At 43.0% G+C, this 17,763-nt stretch overlaps 1 protein-coding gene across 7 annotated transcripts in view; it reads left to right on the top strand.

The window, feature by feature from the left end:
* The window catches only part of CAPN13 (calpain 13), a 60,766-nt gene that overhangs the window by 26,299 nt on the left and 16,704 nt on the right, over positions 1 to 17,763 (top strand). For 5 of the 7 annotated variants that reach the window (XR_010830099.1, XR_010830100.1, XM_048078494.2 and 2 more), the window contains exons 3-13: positions 175 to 244; positions 1,066 to 1,184; positions 3,640 to 3,773; positions 5,563 to 5,737; positions 6,688 to 6,756; positions 7,765 to 7,850; positions 9,247 to 9,321; positions 10,142 to 10,308; positions 12,333 to 12,481; positions 15,570 to 15,730; positions 16,916 to 16,952. Coding sequence is in view for 5 of the 7 variants with exons in the window: in XM_048078494.2 (XP_047934451.2) it covers positions 175 to 244; positions 1,066 to 1,184; positions 3,640 to 3,773; positions 5,563 to 5,737; positions 6,688 to 6,756; positions 7,765 to 7,850; positions 9,247 to 9,321; positions 10,142 to 10,308; positions 12,333 to 12,481; positions 15,570 to 15,730; positions 16,916 to 16,952 (1,242 nt within the window). In the remaining 2 variants the exon portion in view is untranslated. The remainder of the gene's footprint in view (positions 1 to 174; positions 245 to 1,065; positions 1,185 to 3,639; positions 3,774 to 5,562; positions 5,738 to 6,687; positions 6,757 to 7,764; positions 7,851 to 9,246; positions 9,322 to 10,141; positions 10,309 to 12,332; positions 12,482 to 15,569; positions 15,731 to 16,915; positions 16,953 to 17,763) is intronic. The other 2 variants (XM_066993606.1, XM_066993607.1) reach the window with 2 other exon arrangements.

The raw sequence follows: 17,763 nt of genomic DNA, 5'->3' as shown, positions 1-17,763 counted from the left end.
CAAGAGACTGTGTGGTTTGGCACCTGGGCCCAGAGCCCTCTGAAAGGTGTTGGTAGCATTAGAGAAGCTCATGTGAAAATCCTTTGAGGGGCTCTGCAAGGCCCCTCTGCAAGGGAACGTGCTGCTGGCAAAGACTAGGTACCCACACTGATCTCAGCATTTTCTTTCTTCCAGGAACTTCGAAGAAATCCCTGTTTGATCATGGATGGAGTTAGCAGATTTGATATTATTCAAGGACAAATAGGTAAGGTTACGTTCCTGTTTAGGAAAAGATTGGCACAAACCAATAACTTGTGGTTGCTTTGCTGTGTTCTGAGTTCTCGGTGGAAAGGCATGGACCATGGTGCCTGCAGTAAACAAATAATTAGTGTGGGTCACTCCAGACCCCCATGAATCCCCACACAATTTATTGGAGATATTTAGCAGGATTGCCAAATGCAGCAGCTGTTACTTGCAGGAGCTTCAAGTACAAAGGTGAAACACAGTTACGTATGGTAAGTAGGCACAGCTCCAACATGTGTAGGACTGAATTTTCTTTTCATCCTAATGTCTCCACGTGGTCACTCTCAGTGTTGTGTTTTTTTTCTTCCCTTTTTTTTTCTATTGATATTTCTGTCCATCTTCTATGATACTCACCCAGATATGTGTCTGCACCTCATTGCCAGTTCCATCTTTTTCTCCCAGCTCATAATCATGTTTGTCTTTGTGAGTAGCTCTGTTTTGAGATTAAAATAAATGTCTTCCCATTTCTCACCCCAACTGAGAGGTTTGAAGATTACCTAAACCACTTTCCAGACTGCGGGTCTCAACATGACCACAGAAGATAAGAGGAGCATAAAAGTAGCAAAGGATGGCTTAAGTTGCATCAAGGTTCATTTCTGGTGAATGGTGGTTGGTGTTTTGATGTTTTTGGGGGCAGAGAAGGAAGACAGAAGAATGCTGTTTTCTTTTATCAAGCTGTTTCATAGATGTCTTAGATGTTGAAGTCTGCTCTTCTAAGGAGTTAGTTATGATCCACAACTGTGAATAACTGGCTGAATGTACTGTATTCTTCCCTCCCTTGAGGTGACTGCTGGGTGCTGGCTGCCCTGGGCTCCCTGACAATGCAGAAGAAATTTTTGGAAAATGTTTTACCAAAGGACCAAGGATTCCAGAATGATTATGCTGGGATATTCCATTTCCGGGTATGTATTCTCTGCTGTATTGGTACTGCTGGCGTTTGCCTGGTTGGATTACACAGGGATCCAAACTACAGTCCCAGGTCTTGACATCTTTGCATGCTTTGGTTTTTCAGTGCTAAGAACCAATTCAGAATTTTTCAGAAAACCCCCAAGTTTTCTAATGGGTCCTCATGCTCCAGGTGGTACTATCAAACTTCAGGGAATTTGAAGCCCTTTTCTGAAAGTTATGACTAATGCCCATCTCCAGAGGTACAGCTACCAGCTGTTTGAACAGGTCTGTGTACATGTGTTTTGAAAGGCATTCTGAAGTCTGCTTTGATTTGGACGTTTTATTGTTACTGTCAGTGTACCTGTAGTTTTTATCTATTTTTTCATTTTCTATTTTCCAATATACTTCAGTTTTCCCTTTTAGCTGGTGGAGTTTACTTGAAATTACAAATCCTGGGAAACAGATAAGAAGAATGGAGATTTAATTCAGAGAGAGGAGCAAAGCTCTCTAGTAAATTTCACTTTCTACCAACTCTTGAAATTCTCTGAATCTCCTGTGTGAGTGACTGGGATACTGGCAGTCAGGCCCTGGTTTCTTGTGTCTGAGTCAGCCAAGTGTCTTACAGGATTAAAAGCACTTGCCTCCAGAAGCTAAACTGGAGGTAGAGAGAATCAGTATATTCCTTGGCCATTCATCATCCGCCTTTTTTCACAATCTGTTATATGCAGAGAGCTCTGGCACTGGCACTTCTTTGACCCCCTGGAGCTCTCATGGAGCAGCACCAGGAGGATTATCTTGCAGGCAGTCTAAATTTTGCTCTGTTCCTTTGCCCTTCAGAATGCCAGATATTTCTGTCTTGACCCATTTCTAGCAAGCAGAGGTGCTGTTATAGGAGACAAACCAGCTGAAGGGACACCAGACTGCTTAAAACACATTAAAAGGATACAAGATAAATTTTCTTTTATGAGAGCTTTGAAAAGATTAGTTGTGAGCAATCCTTAACTCTTAAGCAATATAAATACTTTACAATATTTGAAAATGTCATCACACCTTCAAATCAATGTCACTATTTCTGGCTTTCCTCAAGCAGTAAACCCTTGAGGAATCTACTCGGAATGGAAATGCCTTCTCGGCAATGTCTTTCAATTATTCCATCAAAGATATTTTACTGCCATCCACAGGCTAAGCTACCAGTCCTCAGAAGAATCTCAAACAAGACATACTGTATACAAATATACAAATTATAGCTTATAATTTTTTCCTTTCTGGATCTGGAGAACATTGCCTCTCAGTATTACAAAGGGCTGCTCCGGGCTTCCTACACAACACTCAGCAGCAGGAGTTAAGGGTGTTAAGCTCTTTATCAGCAGCAGTTAAGATGAGTGACATTTTTGTCTAGGGAATAATTACAGTGACATTATTTCACCAGGAATTAAGTTAGACCCTTGTTTATGCAGGAATCACTTTCTCTGCCACAGAAACTCTGATGCCTCTGAGGCAGGGTGTGCTATGTGTGAGCAAGAAGTGTGCAAGGAGCAGATCAGGCTGGGGAAAATACAGAAATGTTTCTTAGGAACTACAGGGGATTATGGCAGAATGCATCAATTTAAGGCATGGGGAACCTTACCAGATCTGGTCTTGTGCTTTTCTAATAGAGCAGCTCATTTTGAGGTTTTTCACTGGCCAAAGCTGATGAAATAAAATCATGGTAGACTAAATCTATTGCTAGCTTACTCCCACTCCCACCAGAGTCCTGTGTGTTATTGCAAATAAGAGCTTGGCCTCTTATGATTGAGAATTGTGCTAAGCTATGTTAATCTGCTAATGATTCTGGAAATGGCTTCTTTAGGTCATCCCCATGGGTCTCCTTCCCTGTCTTCTCCATTAAAAGGTTCCATCAGCTGGATCAGCTTGGGGAAACACCTGCTTTGTCCACATGGTGGAGAGACTGCCTGCATCCTCCTCATCTATCAAGGAGATGGATAACACCTCAAAGCAGTCTTTAGTCACTACACTGTCCCTTTCCATGACAGCACATATAACAGTCTTAATCGAAACACAGAGAAAGGTTCTAGAAAATCTAGAGACTGAATCTTGATAGAGGCAGGGGAAATCCAAATGCAGCTGAGGTGTGATTGTTCTTTATCCTCCGAAATGTTTGCTGTCACCCAACAATATTAGCATATTTCCCATACTGACTCTTTCCTCCCGCTGATTGCAGGACCGTTATATCCCCAAATGACTTTCTCTACCACTAGGAAATGCAGCCACTTGGTAGCTTGTTTAACAACTTAGACCATTAGCCTTCAGTAGTTCAGGAGAGAACTTGCAGATACCCATGCTTTAGATTAGTTCCTGTGCTGCTTCAGGAGGCTGTTGCTTGGCACAAATACAAGCTCTCAAAAGAGGCTTGTTCTTTTCTCTCTTTCAGTTTTTCTTCTCTCTCTATCTTTTTTTTTTTTTTTTTAGTTCTGGCAATTTGGAGACTGGCTGGATGTGGTGATAGATGACCGTCTGCCTTTCCTAAATGGGAGCTACCTGTCTGTACACCCTCGAACATCAAATGAATTCTGGCCATCCTTGCTGGAAAAAGCATATGCCAAGTAAATATAGATGGTCTATTTTTCCACACCTTACCAATTGCTTTATATGGTTGGTTTCACTCTCTGATATACACAAATCACACAGGCTTACGCTTGTACATGTTGTGCTGTACTTATGTAAGGAACTGTGGCTGTGTGCAAACACAGGGCCAATATAACCTGGAGATGTAGGTCTCAGGCTGAGGACCTAAATGTACCCTTTACACTCTGGGATATTAGTGTCTGAGAAGTAAAATGAAGAGGGTAATAGCTGGTGACACAATAGGGGCTGGGCTAAAGTAGCTAAAGTAAGGCTCCTCCTTACTTTAAGCAAATTTCTCTGCCTCTGTTTTCCCTTCTATATTTTCCTGTGTTTAAAACTGCAGACTCTGAGCAGGGATTACCTCTGTTTGCAGTCACTAAGAGACCATGCAGGTATTAGAAGCAGGCAACAAGAGGAAGCATGACTGAAGAGCATCCCCAGGCACAGCACATGCACTCCTATGAGTCTCTGATTGGCTGAGGTCCTCAGAGTAATACAAGGTTAATAACAGTTAATAAAGAGATAATGATTAAAAAAAATCCTCTGAGGAGTGAAGGAATCAGAATGTCGTCCCTTAGCGTCTGTAACACTACCCATTATGAAGTATGCTAAATAGAAATTCCCATGCTAGAGGCAGTAGGAAGGGCTGGGATTTGGCAGACATGACCTACATCAAGCTGCTGTAACGTGTGATACAGTAAAGAGGAGCTGAAGAAAAGGCCTAATTATTTTGGCAGATTTGGTCAAGAATAGTAAATGCTAAAGCAGCATTTGAGTGACTCACAATAGGATGCTTTTTGCCCTAAGAAATCCCAGAAAAGTTGACTCGGGACTCAGTATCAGTTTGCTGCATAAGATTTTAATTACAAAACAAAACAAACCTCTATTAAATCAAATTTGCAAGAGATGCCGTTTATGAGATTCCTACTTCAGAAATTTCTCCCCAGTGCCCATGACAAATTTTTTTCATCCATGTAGGACAAGGACAACTCTTCAAAATACAATTAGCCACAGACTTAATTTGATTACGTGCATTAAATACAGTGTGCATAGTGGGGTTTAACAGCATGATCTACTTGCTCTAAGTACAGCATGTTTCATCTTATTTGGTATCTCAATAAAAAACACATGATAAAAACACAAAACTCTGTTGGCAATATTTAATTATTGCCCTATTATTGCACTCTAGCAGAATGATTTGGAAACAGTACTGAAAACTTTTTTTCTATCTTGCATCGGGAATATATGCTAATGCCTTCTTCCTAGTTCCCATTTGCAAATGGAATACTGGTCATTTTTGCAAAGAGTCATGACAAAGTATTATGTAGGAACTAACAGTTCACCTCCATTTAGCTGAAACATCCATTTAGACTAGTCGTGTTTGGCTCTTTTCTAGTTTAGAAGAGAGAAACAGGATACTTCAGGATGAGACTCAGCTCATCTCCCTAAAATGTCTCTATCAGCATGAGATGCACCTTATTATTTCCCACTACCCGTAATGACTGTAGACAGCTGCCTCAGATATGGGTGAATGCATAGGAAAAAGTCCCTCTGCCTCATTCATCCTACAGGGCATGTGTTTTGTCTGGGCATCTATTTCAGTTATGTTTCCTTTCATTCCCTGGCCTCAATGTCTCTATTCATTACCTGACCCTAATGTCTCTGTCTCCACTATGATCACTGCACCAATGCACGTGTCCATTTTGTAAGCCATAACTGTGCGTTGTTTATCAAAACATGGTGTAAGGACTACTTTTTTGTTTTCAGATTGCGGGGCTCCTACCAGAACTTGCACGGAGGCTACATTTCTGATGCTTTAGTAGACTTCACAGGTGGAGTCCAAGTTCAGTTTTCATTAAAGAACCCCCCTCCTGATCTGGAGGAGATACTGAAAGCTGCTGGCAAATCTCAGTGTATGATGGGGTGTAGCACCTCAGGACAGGTGAGTTGCAAGGCCAGGAGCACACCTTTCTTGGCTTACTATGTTTGCATTAAGGTTACTCTTTTTAGTGAAGAAGGAAGTCCACAATCTCTCTGAGCAATAGTCACAGCTCACGGATGCCTGGATCTTGGTAACAAAAAGTAAATATGCAGTATCGAATGTAAAGGCTTCTGGCTAGATAGATTGAATGTGGATGAGAGATGTGGATGGAGGGAAGCCACATAGCCCTCTCTGAAGGGCCTTCCTCCTATTTTGGCCTTGATAAGATTAATCACACAGCCCTCTCTGGGCTGTGTGGCTTCTCTCCTGGTTAAATCCACTGTGATAGAGTAGTGTCCTCTTGCAGCAGGGCTGATTTGGGCCTCAAAGCTTTGTGACTGAGTCTAGCAAAGCCAAAATGTGCCTGTCTTCTGTGAGAGTATGCTATTACCACATTGTGATTTGCAGGGTACTGATATTAATACTGAGAAGTTGCAAAAGACTTTGTAATATTCAGTAAGTAAGTATCTCACTAAAAGAGTGTCAAGGGGTTATATAACATGTCAGGGAAGACTGCAAAGCATGTAATATTGCTTCTGTATCGACTGGTTTATCAGGACACAAAGATTGCCTATTGCAAACTAGTCAAGGACTAGCCCCTCAGGTCGGGTTGCTGATGCTGGGCTGTAGGTAGCAGTGAAATTCTGGAGCTCTAATCCTCCCAGAAGCCCAGTTCAGCTCATATTGCAGTTGCACTGTCTCTGTAGCATTAAAGAATTTGCAAAGAACACTTGTACTTTTGCTAAATTTACTCGATTGCTTATAGCTACAGTGGGAACAGTCACATTTCTCTGGAGCCAGTACATCTGAGATACTGCTGTAGTCAAAACCAAATCTCTTTTCTGCCATGCCAAATGCAAGTTCTGGGAGTGTGGCAGAGAGCTAATAGCTGTACTTTCACCCTTTTGCAGCTGAGGAACAGAGAAATGAGGAATGGAATTGTACAGGGTCATGCCTACACTGTCACAGGAGCAGTGAAGGTAAGATTGCAAACTTGTTCCTGCCTGGTAGTCTCATACTGGTGGTCCACCACTGGGATGTGGAAGGCAGTCACACTGCTGTTCCATTCAGAGTAATTAATCCTTCCTTTTAGGAGAGATTTCTGAAAGCATGTAGTTGAAATTTCAGGAGATGGAGGGTTTCTTGCACAATGGGAAGAGTGAGGGTATCAGAACTGTATAATTTTTCCTAATGAGAAGGTTCTGGCTCACCCCAAGTCAGAGGGTGGAAGGATCTCAAATCCTGTTGGAGAATGGAGCAGGCTGTTTTAGGTTCCTGCTACTCATGATCTGTGCAGAAAGGAGAAACAGTCTTTGCCCCACCTTATAGGAGTGCCAAGGCGTCCAGTGGGATGTCCTGCAGGAAAATGTTTAGAGGCTGACCTGGAGGTTGAACATTTGCATCTGCAAGAGAGTTGCTATGACATCTGTTTCCAGTACTGCCTGTGTGCATAAGGGTAGCCAAAAACAAAAGGTGTGCTTCTTCTTTCCACTTCTGCCATTTCAGCTTCACTGTGAGTTTCTGGCTTAAACCACTGACAACAAGAGGAGAAAGGCACCAGAAGCTCCAGCTTTTGGAAACTGCAATACTGTAGATACAGAGACACAGATTCAGTTTATTATCATCTGTCCGTATTGATTGTCAACATTTGCATCAGGCAGTCTGGTGGTCTAGACACCCAAAGTCTCTGCCTTTGCTAGGCAACAGCCTTAGATGTGCAGAACTAGACACTAGAGGTGTTGAATTCATGCAGTGTTGCAGGAATGCTGCCACTTCTGTCTGTGTCAGCCCACTGCTATTCACTGTCCTTGGGAAACCAACAACTTTCCACACATCATTCCTCTACAAGCAGCAAAAGGCACTGACTTTTAGCTGCAGTTAAATCAGGACCCCAAATTATAGAGGACACATTTTATTACCCATCTCTTCAATGAATATCGTGATAGTGAAAAGTTGTGACTGAGCTTGTTTTTCTTTCCTCTTTACAGATACGCTACAAGAATGGCTGGGAACATATCATCAGAATCTGGAATCCATGGGGCCATGGAGAGTGGAAGGGGGCCTGGAGTGACAAGTATGGCCTTAAAGCTTTCATCTCCTAAGACAAATCACTCTTGTGTAGGCTTATTATAAAGGAGCTCTGCCTCACACCCATAATAATGAAACAGGCAGTTCCAAATCAATTCATTATAAGCTCTATTTCCAGCTGCAAAGCCACTGCTCACAGAAATCCAGTTGAAAGAAAACTAATGCAGCATTTGTGTTATATGTGCTTGTCGCTAGGCCTAGCTCAGGTATCCCTTTTTGTCTGAGTACATTTTTCCCAGTGGGTAATTCCAGATAGGTCATGGATAAGAGACTTGTTACTACCTGGAGTAAGGTCTGATCATGCGCCTAGACAGTGTCTGGCTGCTTCTGTTGAATACTCCTGCAGCAATCATGCATCTGCCTTCATGCTCCTCCTGCCCTCCCATGAGTCCAGCTCTGGGAGGAGGGTGGTTAGCAGAGTCCATGAGAGTAGGGCAGCACTGTTAAGTGGTATTAAACACAGACAGACAAAAAGGGTCTTTGGCTATTGCAAAGGCAAAGTGCCACTGGTTGGCTTGAACTGATGTTTTGGATCCTGCGTTCAGCTTTAGACATGTAAGGGACACTTTCCTGCTATGTGTACAAACTTACTTCTCTTCCCCAGAGGAAGACTTGCAAGAATTTTCTGTAAATGAATAAATGTTAGTTTGGCTGGTGGAGCTGTGTCAGTGTTATTCTGACTAGAGAGATGTACAGGTATTACACTTAGGTGATTTAATAGCATCACACCTCTCCTTGTTGCTAGGACCACTCGTGACTGCTCTACTGAGAAAGGTCAGGCTAACATCCAGGTGTCTGGATGGGTTGGCAGGTGGTACAGACATGTTCAAGGCTGGGATGATAGGCAGCATCCTCCCATTTTTGAAAGCTTACTATAATCCTAACTGTAGTTGAGAAGTCAGTGGAGCACATTCATAGGTAAGCTGCATAGGTCAAATTATTGATTCATGCTCTGTTTATTTGTCTTACATTCAGCAGAAAGTACAATTATCACTTAATTATAAACATGCTGCTAGGAAACAACACATTTAATTGGCTAATGTGCCCTCTGCACGTTGATGTAATATCAGCACTTAGGAACATTAAGCCTTGGTACCTCGCTAACCTCTTCAGTGTGGGGACAGGCGACCAGTGCTCTGAGGGCAGAGGTAGGATTCCCCATCCTAGGACGGGTTACTAAGGGCCAGGTACAGCAAAGGTGCAGTGCTTCATTTGCTGGCCTTGGCTATGAAGTTGTTGAGCACAGTCCTGTTCCCAGTGTGCAGTTCGCTTACCCCTCTTGATCCCTCTCAACTTGATAGGCTGGGTAGAGGAATGGACTGGCTGGAGAGATGGAAACTCGTGCCTCTCACAACGCTTTGTTGATTTGTTCCTGTTCACAGTTCTCCAGAGTGGAACCATGTTGAGCCTCAAATCAAGGAAGACCTCTGCAGAAACAAAGATGATGGAGAATTCTGGTAATTCCCTATCAATCCTTCTGTCCACCAGGCTTTCTGTTTGCATTCATTATGAAAGGTCATTTAGGCATTTTTTTCTCTGCTCTTATTGACGGGTCAAAGCACCTCCGTGTTAATTGCGTGCAGACAGAAAATTGGAGGTTGTCCTGATCCAATGGTCTCAGAAGAAACGAGATTTGGAGAAGTGAAACCAGCCAATATTATGCAACAAACTGATGAAGAAAATGAAGTAAACGAAGTGAAAATCCAGCTCACTGAGACCTAGTCCTTTTGTCACACTTTCCTTGCCCCTAAAGTGACCAGCTTGAACTTCAGCTGCTCAGAGGGATAGGTGGCTGAGCAGGTCTTAGAGCTTACGCACTTGACTGCTCTGCAGGTGCTTGTGGCTTTTCACAGCCTCTGAATACTCTGAGGTCTGGTTTAGCCATGGGTCAGACATGCTTTAGAAGACCTATTATTCTTCAGAAAGTCCACGCTTACCCTGTGAGGCTCTGGGGAATGCAGGGGAACAGCAGGCTGGGCTGAGATGGACACTTCAGTCTTGAGCAGTGCATTGAAGGCAGGACAGGATGTCACAGAGGGACAGAGCAAGGCAGCATAGCAGAGTTGTGCTGGAGATAGTGGGACTCCACCTAGGCACTGCTAAACATGTCCTGTAATTTCACTGGGGGTTTAGGTGTAGTTATGGCAGTCCAAACACACTGAGGGCTCGGCTACGCTGTGCAGTACTGCTCTAACCCTACTTGGAGACATAGGGGGTGAACATGAGTATCTCACTGGTGTCTCAGACTGAAAGGTAAGGTTTTCTCCGTCTTTGCAGGATGTCCTGTGAAGACTTTTGTGAGCAGTTTTCCTGGCTGTGTATATGTAACAGCACCCCAACGTTCCTGGACTTTGGAGATCAGCGCAGCACGACATGGTCCGTGGACAGGCACATCGACCAGTGGAGTAATTCACTCTCCACAGGCAGGAACAACTCTTCCCTCGGTAATAAATGTTTACTGCAGTCACCCAGTCCTCTCCTCCTCTGCACTAGGTGATTACACTGAAACATTCAATGAGAATCAAATAACAGAGATATTGATTGCCAGTTATTAAGGCCTGCTCTTTCCCATTACACCACCTATTAGCTTTAGAGACAGAAATAAAGCAGCAGCACTTGCTGCTGAGTTAAAAAAGAGGGCTTGTGATTTAGAGACCCTAAACTCTTTAAATCAAAATGTACATCAATATTCTTTCAGCTAGTTTCAGCAGGTGCTACGGGGACCTCACCCCTCACTCTGCTACAGCAAATAGGTGGCTGGTTTCCCAGAACAAGAAATACTCTGAAATTGAATGAATATGAGCTGAAAGAATTGTGCTACAAAACTCCGTTTTTAAAGGTAGAAAGTCCATTGACCAGAAAAGACCTCGTTTATTTTATTGGGGTGCATTAAACACAGCATAGCCAACCAGTCAAAAGAGATGAGCAATGGTGCAGCCTGATCTTCAATATTGTGCACAGCTCTGGGCTCCACAATATAAAAAGGCTGTTAAGACCCTTGAAAATGTCCAGAGGAGGGAAACAAAGCTGATAAAAGAGCTTGTATTGCCTTTCACATGTCCTGTGAGGAGAGGCTGAGGACATTTGGGTTATCTAGTTTGCAGAAAAGGAGGCTAAGAGGCAACCTCATTGCTCTCTCCAACTTCCTGAGGAAGGGAAATGGAGATAGAGACACAAATCTCTTCTCTCTGCTAACAGGATGCATGGGAACAGCACAAAGCTGTTCCAGGGAAGGTTCAGGTGGATATAATGAAAAATTTCTGTACTAGGAGATTGCTCAAACAGTGGAACAGGCATCCTAGTGAGGTGGTTGATGCCCCTTTCAGTTTTCAAGAGCCATTTGGATAATGCCCTCCATGCTCTACTTTAACTTTTGGTTAAAACATATTTTTGACTTGAAGTGGTTAGGCAGTTAGGTTAGATGATCTTTGTAGGTCCCTTCCAAGGGAAGTACTCTAATTCTAGTTCTAACTGCTTCTCCAAGTACTCTTCTGGCACTGGAAGCTCTAACTATTACCATGGTTTTTTTTATATTAATTTTTTCTGCTGCATCACATTCAGGCTCTGTTTCTAATCTAAAATGGCAGCATATGGTCTGTGATGGAGCTACTTTTTTTCTGCAGTGCTGATCCCTGACTTAGCAGCAAACAGGTTTTGTCTTACAGGTTTCTGCCTCCTCATCTTCACTGCCATCTCCAAGTGGTGATTATAAACCATGGCCTGTGCTGCAGCACACCAGAGGCACTGGGACTGAGTGAGGAGGTGCAGGGCCTGAACTTGAGAGCATGTGGGCAGAACAATTTTCCTTGGAGCTGTTTTGCCACCGGCCCTCTACTAGAGTTACTGCCCAAGTACAATTTTGGGCTAAAATATAGCTTTCAAGGCCACTGAACACAGCTTAAAGCCTAGACCAATTTAAGCAGATGTTGTGCACAGCTCAGTTTGCACATTTCACTTTTTGTCAGGGATGCTTCTTGTTAATCAAAACCTTGGCCAAGAAGAAGCCTTTTCATTCTGGTCCTTGTCCCTCTATCTTCTCCATCATAAACGCCGGCAGGAAGGAAAGGGAGGATAGTTTTGGATCATTTTGTCTTTTTCTTTTATGTGCTTATGATCTCCAAGCCACGATACTTTTCAGCTCAGCCACCAGGTCAGCCAGGTGATTAAAAAATCACTCTTTTCCTGCCTTGAGGAAAGTGTACCATGTAAGTGAAACAGGTATGTGGGTGAGAAATCTGCCTGGCATTTATCACTTTGCCAGAGATTTCTAAAATGATTAATGGGCAATTAGTTTAACTCCAGATGCCTCAACTCCTACTGATAATATAGAGACTGTAGTGCTCTGTCGCACTGAAAGCATCTTGGAGCAGCTACCTCTTCCTCTGGGTGTATATAAGCAAGATCTAACACAACAGGCTACTACTGGGATATCTGTTTGTCTACTACTAATCTAATAACACTTCCTCAGCAGGTGCAGTTTCAAAGAACTCTAAGTATTACTTTGAAGTGACAAGTAATGCCCCCAAAAGCTATAATGTGGTCATTTCACTCATGCAAAAACATGCTGAGGGTATGCAGGATGCACAGACATTGAGGATTGGCTTTTCGATCACAAAGGTAAGCACAATCAGGTATAATACAGACACTGTTTTTTTCTGTGTGGGTTATTGTATCTGTACATGTAAACGAAAGACTAAATTGCCTTTTGGGCTGTTAAAGGAGAGCAGTCAGTATTGGAGTGAATTTCTGGATGCTTTCTTTATTAGGAAGACATAGGAAAAGTAGGGCTAAGCAGGCTTAATTTCCTTTATTCATATCTTGAGAAGGAAATTTGAATTTTCAGTTTTGTTGCATCCTAAAATACCCCTGGGAAACTCAGAGGATCCACAGGTTGCACAAGATACTAGGGCAGTAACCTCTGTGTCCAGCGGTGCTAGTGACTTGCCTTGCTAGTCCAGCAAAATGCCTGGCAGCCAGCACAAACCCCAGGGCAGTACTCCAACTCAAGCAGAACAGAGAATGGGCTCTTGTTCCCCCAAATGGGCATCACAGAAATGCGGCGCAAAAACCATTTGCAAAACATTTGGGAAAGCTTTGCTCAAGACCAATGCAGAGCCAATCTAGTCAGATACATGGGACCTCCAACTAAAATTTCCCACTTTTTTTTTCTTGGTGACTGTCTAGGCATGTGCCAGTTCAAGGACAATTACTGTCAGAGTATTACCAAGCTTACTGAAAGTGTAGTTGCTAGTAGAGATGGCTGCTAGCATTTTTCCAAAGCATTTTTGTTCTTGTCTTAGGGAGATTGGGAGGAGTTATTCTTAACCTGAAGAATAAAAGGAAGCAAAGATTTCTTTGATCCTAACTTCACATTCGCCCTAACTTCACAATTCTGATCACTGGAGAGGTTTGCCCTAGTCCCAGACTTTGAATAATTGATGCCCTGAGTTTAACAGTTCCTTAGAGGAAGGAAGAGCATGGCTTTGTAGCTCATAAAAACGGTATCTGATATCTGATGAGAAATACAAAATGTAATAAAATGACCATTCTTTCAGGGATTGGAACTCATTATCCTTATTCAAGAAGATCTTCTGGTGCAGATATCAGCCCTGCAGGATGCTGTGGTGCTCAAAAAGAGCAGCTGCTCCCAGTATATGGGGAACTTGCTCCTTCCAGCATCCTCATCAGCTGCCCCAACAGTCACCAGACATGGAGGCCCCTGGCTGCTCTAGTCTGGTGCATGCTCATCTTGATTAGTCACCCATTTTGACAGAAAGGACTCTCACTGAGTAGTCATGGCATAGTTTGGGGTCCCTTGGAAAGGGGGTTTTGTTTAATCAGGAAGTAGACCAGGAGATAGATTTGGTTCTTGCTTTGTGTTTAAAACTTGCTTTTTATCTTTTTTTTTTCACCTCTAATTGATGCTCAGGTATGTTCATTTCATTATCTTTTTTTCTTCCTTGGTGCATTCCCAAGGTCAGATGAAATTTGATGAGTATGTCGAGGCTGGATGACATGACCTCTGTGGGGTGTCAGCCCCTGGCTCACCTCGTGCACAGATTGGGCTTCTGGTCCAAGGTCGTCTCCCATGCAGGAGCTGGAAGGCAAGGTCAGGACAGGTGATTACCAGGGACACCAGCATTACTCTGGAGCAGCTGGTCAGTGAACGGGGACTGTCATGCTGCCCTGTCACTGCATGTCTTTCAGTATTGTAATGAGATTGGTACAAATGCACAGAGCAGATTATACAGAAAATAAGGACAAAGCCTAATCATTTTAACAGAAGAGCTGCTCTACGAACTCCTCACAGCCCAGCCTCCTGCCCTGGTAGCAGTAGAAGCCAAGTCTAGGAGCTAAAACCAGGGTCGTGTACATTGCTGTTTATTTCCCAGTGTCTAGCCTCAGTGCCTGAGGGCAGTCAGAGGTGGCATCTTTGCTTAAAAAGTTTATGAGGGGGTTGTTTGAAGAAGGGGAGTGCAATTGCTAAGATTCTTGAGGCCTCACTTTTCCTGCTTCAACTGCTTTCATAGCTGTTACTCATCAGCAGCATCGTTCATTGTTCAGTATTTATTTGAGACTCATCATATTGTTGCTGTAAAGTAAAAAGTGCATCATCCATTGGCAGGATGAGGGGAACGCAGTACAGGCAAGAATGCAAACCAGAATGGACATACCTGATAGCTTTAGGAAGCCTTTGATTAAGTATAGACACGGAGCACTAATACATAGCTGTGAGGTAGGCTTAATGTTGTGTGACAGAGCTGAGCAACGTGTAGAGGCTGATTCTTATCTCACACCAGTTTTGACTCCTTTGAAATATTAACCTGCTTCTGCTTTTTACCGGAAGAAATGTCAAATGAGACCCAAAAGTAAAAAGGATTATGTCATTTATTTCTTTGCAGCACTGACCATTTCCATCTACTCAAAATCTGACCCATAATACTTGGCAGTCTACATGCCTCCTAGGCCTCTGTAACAGTAGTCATCTTTTTTTTTTTTTCCTCCCAGAATAGCAGTTTTATGTTATTTTCTCCCAAAGGCATGGCTCATAAATAACTCTGCCATGCTTTATAACCATTCTAAATAGCATTTATACACGCTGATGTATTTTGGGGAATATGTTTAGTAAGTGTTTTTTTATTACACTATCTTTACATGTCCTAATAGTAATAGCTGTTGCATTATATTAGTTTCATCTCAGCAAAAATACTGGAATGACAGAAGAAAGATCAGAATGTTCTGTTTTCTTGTGACACTTGCTGAAAGGTTTGAGTTGTGATTCTTGAAGCATTGTCATCTGGGTAAGATGCTTAGTGAGCTCTGTGATGACTCTGGGTTACGTCAGGGAAGCATATCAGGGAATTATACCAGCTATCTCAGGGAAGTTTTAGTAAGAGTATTCATCCTTGATTCCTTGACGAATTCTAGTCTGCTTGATGTTAACTGAATTTCTCATGAAATCCACTAAAACATATTGCTTCCTTCCTTTTTTTTATAATTTCTTCCACCCTCTTGTGTTATTGATGTGTTCTTGGACAAAGTCTGTCTCCTAGTCAAACTTTGCATGCCACTGGGAAGGTTAAGGCATATTAGATGCAGTGTAGATTTAGAAAGCAGTGGGTAAATAAGGCTGCTGTGGGTAGTTACTGATTTACTTTGATTCCTGAGAGGGAGAGTGAGATAGCCACCTGTGTTTTTCTTTCAGAAGAACTCCAAAGTTATGAAACAAGATTTTTCTCTTACTCGAGATGTCACCAACTACTTTACTTTGAGTCCAGGAACCTATGCTGTCATTCCTGCTACAACAGAGCACCAAGATTTTGAATTTCTCTTACGAATTTTCTTGAAGAATGAATGCTACAATGAGTAAGATAATGATGAGTACTCCATACAGGCCCAGGCTTACAGTGTGCCATGATTTAACAATTCAATGTCAAGATAACTAATGTGGCAATTTGCTTTTAATGCACTCTAGAAGCGTGTTGGGAAGCCACAGCTTAGTGTTAAGTACCATGTTGAGGGGAATCAGCTGTATATAGTCAGATGCACAGGTGGCCACTGCACAACAGGGCAACAGCTCATTGGCAGCCATCGAGGGTCTCGGCTTTGGTACAAAGAGCCGCACAAATGAACAGCAGTTCTGATATATGCCCTGCCAGCTTGTGGGGAAATCTGTCTTAAATAAAAGGAGGACTGAGAGCTTCTTTTTCTTAATAGCCATTATATAGTTTCGTATGTTGTGCCGGCTGGACCCCGCATAGGTCATGTCCCAGTGGCAAAGAAGCAAAGAGCAGTGGGGCTTTGACCCCTTCACCCAGCCATCCAATAGGCAGGCCCACAGGAGCTCTCTGTGGGTATAAGGAAGGTGTTGAAGGATAAACTTAACAGAAAACTGATATCCTAGTTCATGCAAAGGCAGCTAGTATCACATTTGCATATAAATATCTGGGTGTGCATTATTTAAAGAGCAAACCCCAGCTCTCAGTGTTACCAAATAACCTTTGAGCATCAGATACGCAGTGCCTTTCCTTTAGTAAGCTTTATAGTGGAGGCGATTGCCGGTCTTACGTCATAGGCCCATATCTTAATAATGAGAGTGTTTTCTAGGCTTTGGCCTCTGGCAAAAGTGGCTCAGAACAAATTAGGCAACAAAAGGCAACTCCTTAGTTATTGGAAAACAAACGCGAGAAGTCTGTGCTCTGGGCTAGACTGCCTTCAGTGTGATGATTCATGCACAAGATGGCTCACTCCTTGGATGTATCTCTTTCCAGGAGAGCTTGTGATCCTTATACAGCTTGTTCAGTGAGGTAAAACATGGGCATGCTGTTCCCATGGGTCTCTGTAGCAGTCACAACATCGAGAGGCTTGTACAAGGGAGAAGGGAGCATTACCACCATGGGATCAGAGGACATACCACCATGGGATCAGAGGACACTCTGTGGGTTCTTGTGTGGGGCACTGTATTCTCTGTCTGGGGTCTGCCATGTTAGCAGATCAATGCTCTGGAAGGGTCCATTTTCTCCCAGTGTGACTCTTTTAATTGTTTTTTAGGAACTCAGACTCCCTGCTCAGCCCAATGCTGCCAACGGTAAGAGTCCTGAAAACTGATGTAGATACTAGTGGTTGTGAATGGTTCCTAGGGAAAGCCACCTCTTCTGGCTCCCCTTCCCTATACACTGGATACCACTCTGCTTTTCTTTCACCACCCAGTAACTATCCCTCTGGCACCCCAGTCAAGGTGGGAGAGCAAGTGTGTGTACAGGCTGGGGTACCCCTCTGGAGTGATGAGAGTCACAGCAAAGCTCTGCCTCTTCACATATGTCGCTTTCAGAGCCTGATTTCTGAAGGAAACAAATCTTATACAGTCCCTTTGTTGGCCTGACTGTCCTTGCCACTTTTAATACATTGATCAACCAAATATAGCAGGGTGGAAAGCATTTCAAAGGTAGTCAGTTCTTGCACTGTCTATGAAATGGGTATGTATCCAAGAAGGAGATGGGGAAAAACTGATTTAAAACTCACAAATCAGTGTGATCACTTTTTAAAAGAACTCACACCTGAAAGAGGGGTTGTACATGTCTCCCCTTGGGAATGGCTTCATTTAGTGCTTGCACCCTATAAGGCATAGTAGTCCATAGAGGTGAGGCCTAAAGCAGATTTCTTCTGATTTTCACCTAGGTATCTTAGATGTAAAGGAAATTACACTTCAAAACTGGGTTCAGTCCATGCTGCTGTGTCACTGTTTGCTTGTAAAACCATGCCACTGAGCAGGCTCTTACTTACAGTGGTGCAAAGGCCTTCCCTTTTGATTCATTTTCCAGCCTGCAATTAAGCCCCATTAGAGGCGTAGCATAAATAGTGGCTTATCTTTTTCCACTGACAAGCTGTCAGTTTACTTG

This window comes from Anser cygnoides, chromosome 3 (assembly GCF_040182565.1).
Source record: "Anser cygnoides isolate HZ-2024a breed goose chromosome 3, Taihu_goose_T2T_genome, whole genome shotgun sequence".
In the NCBI taxonomy this organism is placed as follows: Eukaryota; Metazoa; Chordata; class Aves; order Anseriformes; family Anatidae; genus Anser; species Anser cygnoides.
The sequence above is the reverse complement of the archived record's forward strand: the minus strand, read 5'-3'. Positions and strand labels throughout refer to the sequence as shown.